At 41.6% G+C, this 17,814-nt stretch overlaps 1 protein-coding gene across 4 annotated transcripts in view; it reads right to left on the minus strand.

The window, feature by feature from the left end:
* mrps27 (mitochondrial ribosomal protein S27) overlaps window positions 1–17,814 on the minus strand; it is an 81,499-nt gene that overhangs the window by 19,937 nt on the left and 43,748 nt on the right. For all 4 annotated transcript variants that reach the window (XM_048527037.2, XM_048527039.2, XM_048527040.2 and 1 more), the window contains exons 6-8: window positions 16,184–16,262; window positions 10,649–10,764; window positions 2,785–2,887 (exon numbers count right to left, since the gene is read on the minus strand). In XM_048527037.2, the coding sequence (XP_048382994.1) occupies window positions 2,785–2,887; window positions 10,649–10,764; window positions 16,184–16,262 (298 nt within the window). The remainder of the gene's footprint in view (window positions 1–2,784; window positions 2,888–10,648; window positions 10,765–16,183; window positions 16,263–17,814) is intronic.

Consider the following 17,814-nt stretch of genomic DNA (forward strand, 5'->3'; position numbering starts at 1 on the left):
TAACATAAGAGATTAGCATATAAATGGGATTGGGAGGTAGTGTACTGACTTGGATAGAGGACTGGCTGGCAAACAGAACAAAAATGGGGTAGGTAATAAACTGCTGCTGGGCCTGCTGTGTTCATCCAGCCTCACATTTCATTATCTAGGTAATAAACGGGTCTTTTTCCAAGTGACAGGCAGTGACTAGAAGACCACAGCAGGGACCAGTGCTTAGACCCAGCTGTTCACAATATTTAATTAATGAATTAGATAAGAAACTAAATGTAAAATTTCCAAGTTGCAGATGACACAAAGCTGTGTGGAAAGGTGAACAGAGGAGGATGCAGAGATCCAGCCTACTTGAACTGGGACACTGATAGCAAAGCGTAGAACTCATGGAATCCAAGGAAATTTTGTTAACTGGATCCAGAAATGTATGAGTGGCAGGGAGCAAGGGCTCATAGTTGAGGGGTGATTTTCAACTAGAACTCTGTGCCCACTGGGAACGTAAGAGGGTTCAACACTAAGTTTGCAAATGATACAAAAATTGGTAGGGAGGTAAACGGTGAAGATGACAGCCCTAGATTACAAGAAGTTACAGACAGGCTGGTGAGGTGGACTGATTAGTGACAAACTGAATGCAATCCAGACAAATGTGACGTCAAGCACTTGGGCAGGTCAGACGATGTAAGGGAATACATGAATGGAGGAGCCTTGGGAAGCATCTAGAATCAGAGGGATCTTCATGCGCATGTCCACCAGCCATTTAAGGTGTAAGAACAGTTGGATAAATTGGGTAAGGTGGCAGATTGGATACTTGCCTTTATTGGCTGAGGCATAGAGTTTAAGAGCAGGGAGATTATCCTGGCACTGTATAGGATGTTGGCTTGACCCAGAGTATTGTGTGTAGTCCTGAAAACCACAATATCGGAGGGGTATGATTGAACTGGAGAGGGCGCACAGAAGATTTACCAGGATGTTGCTTGGGCTGGAGTGTTTCAGTTATGGGAAGCAATTGGATAGACTGAAATTGCTTTCCACAGAACTGAGAAGACTAACATAGAACATAGAGGGAGGACATGATTGAGATGTATAAAATTAGGAGGGGCCCAGACAGGTTCGACAAAAAAAACCTCTCTCCTTGGTTGAGGGGTCAATAGCTTGGGGCATAAATTTAAGGTGAGTGGCAAGAGGGTTGGACAGGGCATGAGGAAATTGTTCTTCACCCAGAAGGTGGAGGGGCTCTGGAACTCTCTGTCTGCAAGGGTGACAGAGGCAGACATCCTCATTAACATTTAAGAAATATTTAGATGTATATTTACAATGCATACAAGACCAAAGACGCAGTCCTGGAAAATGGGACTAGAATATTAGGTAATAAAATGTGAGGCTGGATGAACACAGCAGGCCAAGCAGCATCTCAGGAGCACAAAAGCTGACGTTTCGGGCCTAGACCCTTCATCAGCTCTCTGATGAAGGGTCTAGGCCCGAAACGTCAGCTTTTGTGCTCCTGAGATGCTGCTTGGCCTGCTGTGTTCATCCAGCCTCACATTTTATTATCTTGGAATCTCCAGCATCTGCAGTTCCCATTATCTCTAGAATATTAGGTACCTGTTTTTGACTGGTACAGACCCAATGAGTGAAGGGCCTTTTTCTGTACTGTAAAACTCTATGACTCTATTCTTCAGTGTGATTTAGACATTTGAGTGAGTGGGCAAATGCATAGCAGATGAAGTTTAACGTGAATGAGTATAAGGTAGCCCACTTCGGTAGCAAAAACCGGAAGTCAGATTATTATCTCAATAGATTTGGAAAGGGGGAGGTGCAATGAGACCTGGGTGTCCTTGTTCACCAGTCACTTAAAGTAAGCTCAAAAACAGAAGTTGCTTGAAAAGCTTAGCAGATCTGGCAACCTCTGTGAAGAAAAATCAGAGTTAATGTTTCAGGTCTGGTAAGCCTTCCTCAGGCCCGAAATGTTAACTCTGATTTTTCTTTAAAGATGCTGCCAGACCTGCTGAGCTTTTCCAGCAACTTTTGTTTTTGTTCCCAAGGTACAGCACCCACGGTTCTTTCAGTTTTTACTTAAACTAAGCATGCAGGTGCAGCAGGCTATGAAGATAGCAATGCTATGTTAGCTTTCATAGTGAAAGGATTTAAGTACAGGAGCAGGACTATCTTGCTGCAATTGTACAGGGCTTGGTGAAACCACATGTGGAGTACTGTGCGCAGTTTTGGTCTCCTTATCCAAGGAAGGCTACACAGGGATTGCATTGAAGGTTTGGCTGGGATGGCAGGACTGACATGTGAAAAGACTATATTCAGTGGTGTTCAGAGGAATGAGGAGGGACTTCATAGATATCTTTAACATTCTAATAGGATTAGACAGGCTAAACACAGGAAAAACGGTACCAATAACTGGGAAGTTCAGAACCAGAAGTCACAGTTTCAAGATGTGGGGCAGACCACTTCGCACTCAGCTGAGGAGAAATCTCTTCACTCAGAGAGCAGTGAGCCTGTGGAATTCACTGCCTCAGAAAGTGATTGAGACCAAAACATTCAATGTTTTTTAAGAAGGAGCTAGATATAGTTTTTAGGGTCAAAGGAATCATAGGGTATGGAGACAAAGCAGGAACCGGGTACTAAGTTGGATGATCAGTTACAATTATATTGAATGGTGCAGCAGGCTGGAAGGGCTGAATGACTTACACCTGCTCCTATTTCCTATGTTTCTATACATAAACACATACACCTAAGTATATGGCACATTAGATATACTGAAGAAAACAGCTGTGTGAAACATACCGAGAAATACAAGACCCAGAAGTTGAGAGCTAAATCCAACAGTATTATTCTGCTTCAGTCCAACCAACAGTAAAGTTGCACCCAGATTCCTCTCATCTTCCCACTAGAAAACAGCAGATTGTGCACAAATAAGGACAACTGGTAAGAATACATTTGATCTGGAAATTGTACATTACACAACTATAGAGATTTCTATCAAGTAGCTATTAACCAAGATTCATTTTTTCAGATTCAGATTTCAATTTTGTGGACTCTTCCTGCTTCCAACACCCTTAATTTCTCTTCAGTAAAATGTCTCAAGCTGAATTTTTCAACTAACTGAGACCTAAATTCTTACATTTGCTGAGAGCAGAGCAGCGGGCTATGGGATTAACAATTGCCTCTTATTATAGATTTTCTACACACAACATGTGACATGGTCACCATGTTCTTTTGTTTATGCAAGAGTTAGTAAATACACAATCAGACCACAACATATAAATGTCAAAATCACATACAAAATTATACAGAGAAGCTGAAAAATGCAGAAAGAAATGACAACATAAACTGTTAGACAAACTGATGCAAGATAAAAGAAATGGTCTGAAATCTTTGTAAATCTCAACAGCAGCCTCTGATTGAAATCATAATCAGAATTTTGTGGGAAATTATTCCACAAAGTCGCTTTCTGTCACCTCACAAATTGTAAGATGTGCAAAGTGGGGAAGTGAAAATCATGGGATTACTGTGAATTATATCACACGCACTTTAATTATATCACAAGCCACTTGGCTGACAGAAGGTTGTTGTCATGTACTAAGAATTGAAATTGCAGATGTCTCATACACTTCTGGAATGGCATGTTATACCACAGTGGATCATTGGTTAGGCTGTACCACAGGAAGCTTCATGATGAATTGAAGACTTTATATATGGCACAGTCAATAGCTGGCACGACAATCCTGCCACATGGAACCATAAAATAAAATGGATCAACTCCATAAATCAGAATGAGACTAGACATCAGGGATAACAAGGTGTAGAGCTGGATGAACACAGCAGGCCAAGCCTCCTGCTCCTCTGATGCTGCTTGGCCTGCTGTGTTCATCCAGCTCTACACCTTGTTATCACAGATTCTCCAGCATCTGCAGTTCCTGCTATCTCTGAGATTGGACATTCATGGGGTAGGGACAGTCAGTGAGCTGTTACGAAATCTGCTTACATAAAATTATAAAAGCTGATTCTAATCAGTGCTGATTAACACAAAAGTAATTTCCAGCATCTGCTCATCCCTTTTCCACAGACAGCTACAACATGGATTTCTGAAAGGCAATTTAATTAGTGAAACAATCTGCATTTCTTGATGAGGTTACAGAAAGGCTTGACGAGGGAATGTGATGAATTTTGTCGACATGGATTTTAAGAAAGCACCTGACAAAGTATTATATTAAAAAAACTGATTAACATTGTCGAACCTTATAGAATAGAAATGTCAGAATCAGTTTGGATAAAAGTTGGTTTGAGAACAGAAATGTTGTAAATAGCCGTACTTCAAATTGCAGCATTGTAGCCGGTGGTGTTTACCAAGGGTCAGTGCTAGGACCATTGTTTCTAAGTGACTTAGATTTTGCAAAACACAGTAAAATTTCAAAATTTGCTGTGATACCAAACTCGGAGGCATGAATCCAGTGAGGAGGTTAAAAATCAGCCACAACAGGATATGGGAACATGGACAATATCTGGCAAATGGAACTTAACAGACATGAGTAGGGGGTGCTTTTTGACAGATGTAATAAGGGGAGGCAGTATAGAACTATTAGCACAGTTCTAAAATGTACAAAAGACAGCTGGATCTGGAGTATCATGTGCCTCGTACTTGAAGTTGGGAAAACATGTTGAGAGTGGTTAGTATACATTTTTACAGTTTTATATAGATTTATATATTTTTCTTCAAGATTTATATTTCTATACAAGTATACAGTTTTACAATTAAAAACCTGAGCATAGAAACAAACAGGTTTGAAACTCTATTATTAAACTATAATGCAAACAAAAGCAACTTTGTTCCTGGGTAGTGATTCAGGTTTAAGGGAGCTGAATGGGTTATAAGAGTGGTGGATCCTTCAGTTCACAGTATGTTCACTGATGTGACCTCCACAGGTGACAGCTGGAAGTTTGGGAAGTGGGTGGGAGTGAGTTGGACGACAAGACTTCAAAGAACAATAAACAATCCATTGGAAATATACAGAGGAAATAAGATCAAATCCGTTTATTTTAAGAAATAAGATTGTCTATAAAGTTTTCATCAGGATTTCTCATACATATAACAGTCACAGCATCATAGAGCTGTACAGCATGGAAACAGACCTTTCAATCCAATTCGTCCATGCTGACCAGTTATCCTAAAGAAATTTAGTCCTATTTGCCTGTATTTGGCCCATATCCCTCTAATCCATTCTTATTCATATACCCATCTAGATGCCTTTTAAATGTTGCAATTGTACCAGCCTCTAACATTTCCTCTGGCAGCTCATTTCATGCATACACTACCCTATATATGAAAAAGTTATCCTTAGGTCCCTTCTAAATGTTTTCCTTCTCACTTTAAACTAAGCCCTCTAGTTTTGGACGCCCCCACCCCTTGGCTATTCACCCTATCCGTGCCCCTCGTGATTTTATAAACCTCAATTAGATCACCCCTCAGCCTCTGACACTCCAGGGAAACTAGCCCACAGCCTATTCAGCCTCTCCCTCTAGCTCACACCCTCCAACACTAGCATCATCCTTGTAAATCTTTTCTGAACCTTTCGAAGTATCACAACAGCCTTCCTTAGCAGAGGCCAGAAATGCACAAAGTATTACAAGAGTGGCTTAACCAATGTCCTGTACAGCTACAGCATAACCTCTCAACTCCTTTACTCAATGCATTGACCTTAAAGGCAAGTCTTCTTCACTACTTGTGTATCTGGGACCCTACTTTCAAGGAACTATGAACATGCAATCCAAGGTGTCTTTGTTCAGCAACATTTCCCAGGACCTTACCATTCAGTGTATAAATACTGCCATGGTTTGCCTTACCAAAATGTAGCACCTCACATTTATCTAATTAAACTCCATCTGCCACTCAGAGTCATACATCAGGAAACAGACTCTTCAGTCCAAACAGTTCATGCTGACCATAATCCCAAACTAACCTAGTCCTCCCTGCCTACTCCTGGCCCACATCCCTCCAAACCTTTCCTATTCATGTACTTATCCAAATGTCTTTTAAAAGTTGTAATTGTACCCATTTCCAGCACTCCCTCAGGAAGTTCATTTCACACTTGAACCACTCTGCAAAAAAAATTTGCCCCTCGTGTCCTTTTTAAAATCTCTCTCCTCTCAATGGAAAAATCTGCCTCCTCATCTCAAAATTCCCCATCCTAGGGAAAAGACAACTACCATTAACCGTATTAACACCCCTCATAATTTTACAAACTTGTTTAAGGTTGGCTCTCAACCTCCTGCACTCCAGTGAGAAAAGTCCCAGCCTATCCAGCCTTTCTTTATAACTTAAACCTTACATACCTGGCAACATCCTTGTAAATCTCTTTTGAGCCCTTTCCAGCTTAACAACATCCTTCCTACAACTAGGCAACCAGACCCGGACATGGTATTGCAGAAGAGGCCGTATTAATGTCCGACAAACTGTAAACTGTACAAACTCAACATGGCTTCCCAACTCCTATACTTAAAAGGATGAGATAAACACCTTTTTTAACCACTTGTCTATATATGACACAAACTTCAAAAAATTATATACCTGCATCACTAAGTTTGTCTTTTCTATAACACTACCCAAGGCCCTACTATTAAGTGTACAAGCCCTATCCTTGTTTTTTGTACCAAAATGCGATAGACTGCATTCATCCAGATTGAATTCCATCTGCCATTTCTCAGTCCATTTACCCATTGGATCAAGATCCCTCTCTAATCTTAGAAAACCTTCTTCTCTGTCTCTACTACGGAACCAATTTTGGTATCATCTGCAAACTTACTAACCATGACTTCTATATTCCCATTCAAGTCATTTATATAAATGACTTCGGATGTATTTTCCTTTACTGGCATCCTACTATTCAATTGTGCACTTTCGACATCTTCGATCTAATTTCACATGGGTCCTAAAAGCCAGTGGAGACAATGCCAAACATGGGTCTCCACCTCATTTGCCCTTCCAAAGAAGGCTCATTGAATTAGAAGAGCAAAGGAGGGAAAGTAGCGCTCATGGTTGTACATTCTTGGCTTCAGTTCTGCTTTCACACTGCACAAAGAATAATAGCAGAATGCCATCAGAAATATAATCATAATAGATATATAATCAGAAATATATGTTGAGAAATCTACACCAATATTTCTGCATTCAGGGTTTGTTATGGCTGGTTTGAATACATTCAGTGCTCGACATGGAGACTGGAAAGGAGACAGATCAGCAGCAGCAAAAAAAAACAAAGACAGTGAGTGCAAGCTGTGCTGTGAGAAAGCAGATCTGTTGATTAATGGCTACGATTAAGGTGGCTAGGAAGCAGGTGGTTAAGCGGTAAACCCTATTGTGGTGTTAAATTTGTGGAAGGGTCAGTATGCCAGCAAATGTTCACAGTTGGAAAAGGCCGTCCTTCAGGATGAGAATGTGTGTATCATACCCAACATTGATGGTCAGATTACATCACATGACTCTGCTGAATGCCAGATGTTTTGATTTGGAATTCCAGGTATCAGTTTCAGAATAGGAAAGCAAAATCAATTACATAATATGCAATAATGTAACTATGGAATAGACTTTTAACATAGCGAGATGAATGAAGCACTGTTCAGTTGGGTTAAGGCACAAAAGTAGCTTTCTTTCTTGTCTTGTTCCATCTGAAAGTGATGGGTCTTCCTTGGCCCTTTAGCCCACCTGATCAAGGTCCTGTTGTACTCCAGGATAACCTTCTTCACTGTCCAATACACCTCCAATTTTGGGGTCATCTGAAAACTTACTGACCATACCTCCTATGTTCACATCCAAATCATTTATATAAATGACAAAAAGCTGCGGACTCAGCACTGATCCTTTAGGCACATGGCTAGTCACAGGCCTCCAGTCTGAAAATCAATCCTCCACCACCACCCTCTGTCTTCCACCTTTGAGCCAGTTCTGCATCCACATGGCTAGTTCTCCCTGTATTCCATGCGATCTAACATTGCTAACTAGTACACCCTGAGGAACATTGTTGAGATCACATCCCCTGCTCTGCCCTCACCAATCCTCCTCATTTCTTCACCAAAAAACTCGACTTAGTGAGATACGATTTCCCACACACAAAGCCATGTTGACTCGCCCCAATCAGTCCATGACTTTCCAAATAAATGTAAAACCTGTCCTTCAGAATTCTCTCCAATAACTTGCCCATCACCGATGTCAGGCTCACTGGTCTATAGTTCTCTGCATTTTTCATACCATCCTCCGGTCTTTCGGCACCTCACCTGCAGGTATCGATGATACAAGTATCTCAGCAAGGACCCAGCAATCACTTCCCTAGACTGCCAAAGAGTTTTTGAGTACACCTGATCAGGTACCAGGGATTTATCCACCTTTATGCATTTTAAGACGTCCAGCAGCAACTTCTCTGTAATATGGATATTTTCTAATATGTCGCTATTTGTTTCCCTACGTTCTCTGTCTTCCATATAAAATTATGAATTGCTAATCTGGTTTACGAGCTATGATTTTGATAGAAATCAAAACCCCTTACAAGACTTGTCTCAGAGAACAACTTAAAGAAACATGGATCCAAAAATAGTAATTTTTCAGCTAAACAGTGCTCTTGTCTATGCTTTAAAATATCTTCTGACGAATTTCAGGTAACTGATCAGCAGTGATAATGCATTTTACATTGAACTGCACTATCAAGTGCAATACTATAACTGATCTGTAAATGAAAGAAAACAATAAAATTGCATCATACATAGGACAGTTTTAATGCTCCACATAATTGTCTTTCTTAAATTTGTCAGGATTAATCTATATACACACAAGATAAAAGCAAGTAAAATCATAGTTTCATGAAGAAAATAAAACAATTCAATTCTGATTGGTTGAGTCTGGGGCTCGGGTTAGGGTTTGGGTTAGGGTTGCCATCACAGCATAACAGGTCATTGAGTAATTCTGTTAATTGTTAAGATTGCTGTACAGTTCAAGCACCATAAATGCAAAACTTATAACTAATGAATGGGATTGTAATGTATGTTTAGACATGGATGGAATTGTCCAGAATGTTTAGATGTGAGCATCACGTAATACGATTAGAAAATTGATACTGTTAACCTTCAAGGTTACAACTGCAGTTTGCAGGTTCAAACTTGATCAAATAGATCATAGAACATAGAACATTACAGCACAGTACAGGCCCTTTGGCCCACGATGTTGTGCCGACCTGTCATACCGATCTCAAGCCCATCTAACTTACACTATTTCATATACGTCCATATGCTTATCCAATGACGACTTAAATGTACCTAAAGTTGGCGAATCTACTACTGTTGCAGGCAAAGCGTTCCATTCCCTTACTACTCTCTGAGTAAAGAAACTACCTCTGACATCTGTCCTATATCTTTCACTCCTCAATTTAAAGCTATGCCCCCTCGTGCTCGCCGTCACCATCCTAGGAAAAAGGCTCTCCCTATCCACCCTATCTAACCCTCTGATTATTTTATATGTTTCAATTAAGTCATCTCTCAACCTTCTTCTCTCTAATGAAAACAGCCTCAAGTCCCTCAGCCTTTCCTCGTAAGACCTTCCCTCCATACCAGGCAACATCCTAGTAAATCTCCTCTGCACCCTTTCCAAAGCTTCCACATCCTTCTTATAATGCGGTGACCAGAACTGTACACAATACTCCAAGTGCGGCCGCATCACTATCCACAACTCCGCCGACCTTAGTGTCGTCTGCAAATTTACTAACCCATCCTTCTACGCCCTCATCCAGGTCATTTACAAAATGACAAACAGCAGTGGACCCAACACTGACCCTTGCGGTACACCACTAGTAACTGGTCTCCAGGATGAACATTTCCCATCAAGTACCACCTTCTGTCTTCTTTCAGCAAGCCAATTTCCGATCCAAACTGCTATATCTCCCACAACTCCATTCCTCTGCATTTTGTACAATAGCCTACTGTGGGGAACCTTATCGAATGCCTTGCTGAAATCCATATACACCACATCAACCGGTTTACTCTCATCTACCTGTCTGGTCACCTTCTCAAAGAACTCAATAAGGTTCGTGAGGCACGATCTTCCCTTCACAAAACCGTGCCCGACTATCCCTAATCAGTTTATTCTTTTCTAGATGATTATAAATCCTATCCCTTATACCCTTTTCCAGCACTTTACCAACAAGTGAGGTAAGGCTCACTGGTCTATAAACAACTGCGGTAAGGCTCACTGGTCTACTCCTTTTATTATCTCTCACATCAGTTACTGCAATGATCTGTTGGTTGATTGAAGAGAGAAATATACATAGAATGTATGGTAAAGAACAGTCCATTTGGCCCAAATGTTTGCTACAAGTATTCATGCACCACTCCTCAGCTATCTTTATTCATTTTTGTTTGTGCTTATCTAGTTTCCCCTTCAATGCATCATTTTCCCTTGAATACGTTAATACTGAAGAGAAACTTAATGCTCCTTTGTGCCTGCCAAAATGTGATTAACGAATGAAAATGCAGACGTGTGCAGAATTCAAATTGTCTTTCCACTGGGAAAATAAATTCCTTGGCAACTTGTCAATATAATTCAACTGCCGAATCAGAGTTAGACATGCATTTCATAATTGGGGCTGGAGAAAACCAGTTTCTTTTTTACCTTTAATTTTGGCTTACTATGTAGATATTTATGTAGAACATTGAGGGAAAGAAGCTGCGTACATGGCTCATCAAACGCTTCTTGTAGCATAATTTCATTGACAACAGCTATCGCACCTGGAAGAAGAGTACAGTTTCATACGTGATACTTACAATTTTTTTAGAAATAAAATATTTTCAATTGAGGTAAAAACTATCACTTACACTTTATTTATCACATAAACACACTTTGCCTTTCTAGGTATATACAAGTTTATGAAACACTACACAGCAATTGCATATATACTTAGAGCCACTGGGGAAAGCACTCATCCTTTTAAATAATTGCTGAAATTATCAGATGCATCTTTTTGTTGTGTAGCCCAACCTTTGTTTACTCCCCAAATAAGTAATGTTAATGAATATCTAAGCAACTTGGTGGTACTCTTTGAAAGAGTAATATGTCGGGTGGATAAAGAGGAACTGGATGTACTGATTTCTGAAGAAGGGTCTCAACCTGAAATGTCAGCTTTTCTGCTTCTCTGATGCTGCTTGGCCTACTGTGTTCATCCAGTCTACACTTTGTTATCTCAGATTTTCCAGCATTGGCAGTTCCTACTATCTCTGGATACACTGCACTTAGATTTCCAGAAGGAATTTTATAAGATGTCATATCAAAGGTTATTGCAGAAAATTAAAGCCCATGGTGTTGAGGGTTGTGGTGGGGGCTGGGGAGTCATCCATATCAGTGTGGATGTAAGACTGGCTAGGTGACAGGAAACAGATAGCAGGCACAAATGAGTCATTTTCTGTTTGGCATGATGTAACATGTGGTGTACCACATGGATCAGTGCTGGGACCTCAACTTTTTACAAATTATGTAAGTGAATTGGATAAAGAAAGCAAAGATATGGTGGCTAAACTTGCTGATGACACAAAAATAGATGGTAAAGTAGGTTGTGAAGACAACATACAACACAGAGATACAAATAGTGAGCGGCAAAGACCTGGGAAATGGAGCAATGATTTGGGAAATTGTGAGATTGCCCGTTTCAGCAGGAAAACATAAAAACAAAAAAACTACATTATCTAGACGATGAGAGATGCAAAGCTCTGAGATACAGAGGGCTCTGGGTGTCCCAATGCATGAATCACAAAAGATTGGGATGCATGTCTAGCAAGTAATTAGGAAGGGTAATGAAATGTCAACATTTATTGATATGGGACACAAAAGTAGTGAGGTTATGCTTCAGTTATTCAGGCTGTTGGTGACACCACATCTGGAATAATGTGTACAAGACAGTCCAAGAGAAAACGTCAACAGATCAAGTGAACTGTCTTATACAGGTGCAGGGACAAAAAGAGGCAGTTTGAAGGAATTCAGAAATAGTGCTCCCATTGTGCAGTGAAGTTCCAATAAATTATCACTGGTGCCTCTCTTGCTGGGAACATGACTAAGAGGAACCAGAAACCCATGTCATGCAAGGCTCACGAACAAGCACTCAGGGCTGGCGAAGAAGCAACAAAGAAATTCAGTGCAGATACTGCTAAGGCTATTCAGCAGGCAGCACCTAAACAGAAGTTTACCAAGGCAATGAAGTCTCAGGCACCACATGTTGGTGGAAAACGCTAATCATCATCACTACCTCTGTAATAAAATCCAAATAAAGAAAAAAAATGCCCTGGCTAATAACTAGAATGGGTGGGTTGCCCTCTGAGGAAAAATTTGAGATGTTAGGTTTGTAAATGCTGGAGTTTAAAACAGTAAGATTTGGAGTTGATTGAAGTATGTAAGATCCTCAGGGGTCTTGGGTGCAGATATGGAAAATTATTTCCTCATATGGAAGGTTACAGAATTAAAGGTCACTGTTTTTAAAAAAGAGGGGGCCTGTTTAAACATTGAGACAGATAAGAAATTTTATTTCGGAGGATCAGGAGTGTTTGGAACACCCTTCCTCAAAAGGACAAGATGTGGAGATGCCAGTGTTGGACTGGGGCGGACAAGGTCAGAAATCATATGATTCCAGATTATTGTCCATCAGACTTACTTGAAAACACATGTTTTCAGAGCTTCAGTCCTTCTTCAGGTGCTAGTGAGAGAGATAGTATCAGATACAGAATTTATAAGAAAAAGAGCAAAGGTTCAGAGGTATGGACCTTTGATATTTTTCTTTTATATCCTAGTCTGATACTATCTCTCTCACTAGCACCTGAAGGAGGACTAAGGCTCCGAAAGCTTAGGTTTTCAAATAAATCTGATGGGCTATAACCTGGAGTCCTTTGATTTCTGATCTTGTCAAAAGGACACGGGCAGCAGATACATGGGACCACCACCACCTTCAAGTTCCGCTCAAAGCCATTCATCATCCTGACTTGGAAGTATATCACTGTTTCTCCACTGGCGCTAGGTCAAATTCCTGGAATTCCCCCCATAATGTGAAGTTCAACACCGCCTATTTCGACTTTGGGAGCAATTCAGTACATCTTTACTCCAATTGCCAGGCAGTACTCACGAGGCAGTGGAGAGTTGTCACTTAAGGGGGTGAGGAGGGGTCACATCTGTTAAAAGCCTTTTTGATATTGCAATTCACCTCATTAGTATTCTGCTTCCTATCCTATGAAAAGCACAAACAAACAAGAATTGCAAATTCTCAACAGGGAGGTCAGAGCTGGTATCTAGTGAAAACATCTTATGACTGGCTACAAAGAGGCTCCATATTGCTCAGCTCCAAACAATATCTCCAGGCATGATCCACAGGTTCAGGATGCATGCACTCCTTGTCTATGGACATTGGCATTTGACATTTGCCAACCCCTCACCATCATCATGCTACCTCTCTGCTCAATATGCAGGATGCTTCGGAAGCACAATCTACATTGCAGGGCACATGAGCAACTACCATTTGAAGGCTGCTGCATGGGTACTTTGTGAGCAGGAACAGCCATGCAGGTCAGAGATTAGACCAGGCTGTGCCTCAGGACTGTTCACTTACACTATTAATGCTCACCCACATGGCACCAACGGTATTACCTTCCCATGCTGTGCCTGTTTGCACACTGAGCCTGGGGCTATCAGCAGTCTTGTAATGATGTGATCTTTCAGGCAGACGTTCAGACAGGCTGCTTGCTAAAAAAGTATATGTCAGGACAGGGTGGTTCCTGATGTCATTAGTCGTGTGCACTGTTTGCACACTGTCCAGGGGCTTGACCAGGGACTATCCTCCACATGAGGTGCTCACTGACTGTAATCTGGGCAGTGGGTAACAGTTACTCCTGTCGGGCCTTAAACAAACAATCAGGGGATTTCATATCATCAGTCAGCGGATAACAAAGACAGCAGGCAGGGGCCTGGTCAGTTATATCTATAGGCTTTCTCATTGAAATCAGTCAGAGATCTGGAATGAAAGCAAACTGGAAGTGCCCCTGCAGATTTGTGAAGTGAGTAGGAGGAGGAGTGGGGGCATGTTAGGGTAGCAGGGTGATCACTGGCAAAAAGATGGTGGGAGAGACAAGGGTAGGGGGCATAGCAAAGGTTTTTGTTGAGGCATAGATGGGTGAGGTAAGTAAAAAAGTATCAAAAGGCTAGAGCTTAGTGGTTACTGGTAGTGACCAATACTCTGGCATCTATAGGAGGAGTGTAGAGGTCTGGGGTATACATCATTAAAGTGCAATAATGTGATGTACATCATCAGACTGCACTCAGATCCTGCATGGACTAGCTGGTGGGAGTATTTGCTGACATTTTTAAACCCTCCTACTTCAATGTCAAGTCTCTATCTGCTTCAAAAAGATCACTATCATCTTGGTGCAAAGAAAATTACAAGTTTCTGCGTGCTGCTCCTTTGCCAGTTCACCTGTTGAAGGAGCAGTGCTCTGAAAGCTTGAGATTTCAAATAAACCTGTTGGACTATAACCTGGCGTTGTGTGACTTCTGGCTTTGTCCGCCCCAGTCCAACACCAGCACCTCCATATCAAAGAAAATCATGCAAAGTGCCTCAATGACCACTGCCCAGAGGCTCTGACCTCCACACTTATGAAGTGCTTCAAGAGATTAGTCATGGCTTATATCAACGTCAACCTCCCAGAATGCCTCAACAGGTCCATGGCAGATCCAATCCCTGACCTTATATTCATCCCTGGAACATCTGGATAACAAGGATATCGACGTCACACTCTTACTTATCGACAACAGCTTTGCCTTCAACACCATAATTCCAAATGACGTCTTCTCCAAACTCCAAGATCCAGGTCACAGCTCTCCCTTCTGTAACTGGATTCTAAACTTCCTAATGAACAGACTGCAAGCAGTGAGAATAGATGACAAAACCTCCTCTGCCATGATCCTCAATACTGGTATCCGGAAGGTTGCATACTCGGCCCCCTACTGTACTCCACATACACTCATGACTGCATGACCAAATTCCAGTCCATTTCCAAGTTTGTTGACAACACTACCATTGCAGGTTGGATTTCAAACAATGACAAGGCAGAATACAGGAAAGAGGTTGAGAGCTTAGTGGCATGTTGTAAAGGCAACAAGCTCTCCATCAACATCAGCAAAACAAAGGTGCTGGACACTGGCTTCAGCAAAGAGAGTGGAAGGCACGCCCCTGCTGCATTTATGATGCTAAGGTGGAGAAGATCAGGAGTATCAAGTCCCTGGGAGTGATGATCACCAATAATCTGTCCTGATCCACCCACATTGATGCGACAGTCAAGAAAGCACAACAATGCCTCTACTTACTGAGGAGAATAAGGAAATTTGATATGTCCACAAAGGCATGTACTGATTTTTATGCATGCACTATAGTAAGCATCCTAACAGGGTACATCACTACGTAGTATGGCGACTGCTGTTCCAAAGACCCTAAGAACTACCGAAAGTTGCTCAGTTCATCATGCAAACCAATCTTCCACCCACTGACTTCATCTGTACTTCCCACTGCCTCAGGAAAGCAACCAACATAATTAAAGACCCCTCCTTCCCCATTTTATACTTTCTTGTTACCTCCTCCAATGGGCAGAAGATATAATAGTTGGAATACATACAACAAACAGATTCAAGAACAGCTTCTTCCCCCATTATCTGACTTTTAAACGGACCTCTCAAATGGTAATGTTGACCTCTTATGCACCTTCTCTGTAGCTGTAACTCTGGATTCTGCTCTTTGTTCAGCTACCTGATGAATTTTGTATGGTAATGATCTGCCTGTAGAGTGCGCAAAACAACACTTTTCACTGTATGTGAATATGACAACAATAATTCAAATCAAAATTAAGATGTAATGTCAGGACTCAGTGTGGGTGAACTTAAATATGACAGGTCTCCATATAGAGGGGAGGTGAGTTATCTGGCAACCAGACAAGATATGGCATACTGTTGGAGGTGAACGGATATTCAATACTTACTAGAGCATTTGGTATCAGCAACTCATTTAAAGCGATTTTAGTGAGTGGAATCTTTACAGGTCATGAAATGTAAATATGGTGCTTAATGCCAAGGTTAGATTTTTAGCACACTTCTGTACTTCATACAATAAACAATTTTCTCACTTACTTTTTAGATCTTCCTCTTTAATAAAGGAGTCCATGAGTAGATTAAATGTGAAGTTGTCTGGAAAAATTCCATATTGTATCTGCAAAGTAAATTGAAACAATGAGAAAAAGAGAGGATAATAAAATAACCAATCACCAATCAAATCAAAGAAGTTTGGACAAATAAATCTGTGTATATAACATTTTCTGTTGATTTCGTACAAGCCGGCTCAGAAGGTCAAGTAAGGAAACATTCTGACTCAAGGCTCTGATGGACGGTCACCAGACTTGAAGCGTTAACTCTGATTTCTCCTCACAGAAGCTGCTGGACCTGCTGAGCTTTTCCAGCAATTTGTGTCTTTGTTTCCAACTCAGCAGTCCCATCTCTGTACATACACTCCCTGCTATCATATTTTGATGGGGATCAGACTGAATCAGACCTGAGTCAGCAGCAGCAGAGAAGGGCAGATAGCAAGACCAGCAGGGTAGGAAACCCACAATTATATATTTAGATTTATTTGTCACATGTACTAAGTATAGGAATACATAAGTACAGCGAAAAGTGCACAAAGTTGCCATTCACTGGTGTCTACTTGGTTACAAAAACCGGAATTGAAAGATTCAACAGAGCCAAAGGTAAGCAAGAAAAAGAAAAGTCCAGATCTCAGAGTCCCAGGTCCCATCTCTACAATGGTGCAGGTGCTGCTCCAATCACTAGTACACTCAGGACTGCCGCTGCCTCACTGGCCCACTCTCACCGCCGACTGCCTCACCGGGCCCTCTCTCACTGCCGACTGCCTCACCAGACCCGCTCTCACCGCCGACTGCCTCACCGGGCCCGCTCTCACCGCCGACTGCTGCCGCCTCACCAGACCCGCTCTCACCGCCGACTGCTGCCGCCTCACCGCTAGCTACCTCTGCCTCACTGGTTTGCTCTCATCGTCGACTACCACCGCTTCACTGGCCCACCCTTGCCGCTGCTGCCTCACTGGCCTGCTCTTGCCACTGAAGAATGTCCACTCTTGATCCACCGCCATCATTCTGGCCAATGTGCTTGATCTACCGTTGCTGCAGGACACAAACTGCGTGTTCAGCTCCTGCCATGCGGTTCCCGGTCGCAACCTGACTCATTCCCAACTCCTTACGTAGGGTAGTTAAAAGGGCTGGGGTTTGGGGGAGGGGGTGGGAAATAGAATTACTACAGAGAGGAGAGAAGAAGAAAAAGCGAAAAAGGAAAAAGAAAGGGAACTGGCGAGCAGACTGGAGCTCTGAATACAGTGGCTTATCCTACCATCATCTTACCACTTTTCACAGGGACATCTACCCAGTTGTAGCAATGAATGGCAGACGTCCCTTTCATTCCATATGCCACCTCAACCCTCATACAACTCATGCCTCCTCCATTTCACCCATAGATTCCTTATAGCCAATCGCCAAAACTCAATCTTCAGAAGCCATGCAATAGCAATGAGAATCATTTGAAATGGCCATTTAAAAAAATAAATCTCTTGCAACTGAATACAGCTTTCAGTGAAAAATAAAATCATATTGAAAAATTATCCTCAGCCAATGAGACAAATTCCTCTTAACTGGTCACATAGTTGCAAAAAAACCCAAATAATCAACAACTCTTCAAAAACCACCAAGACAGAT

This window comes from Stegostoma tigrinum, chromosome 3 (assembly GCF_030684315.1).
Source record: "Stegostoma tigrinum isolate sSteTig4 chromosome 3, sSteTig4.hap1, whole genome shotgun sequence".
NCBI lineage: Eukaryota > Metazoa > Chordata > Chondrichthyes > Orectolobiformes > Stegostomatidae > Stegostoma > Stegostoma tigrinum.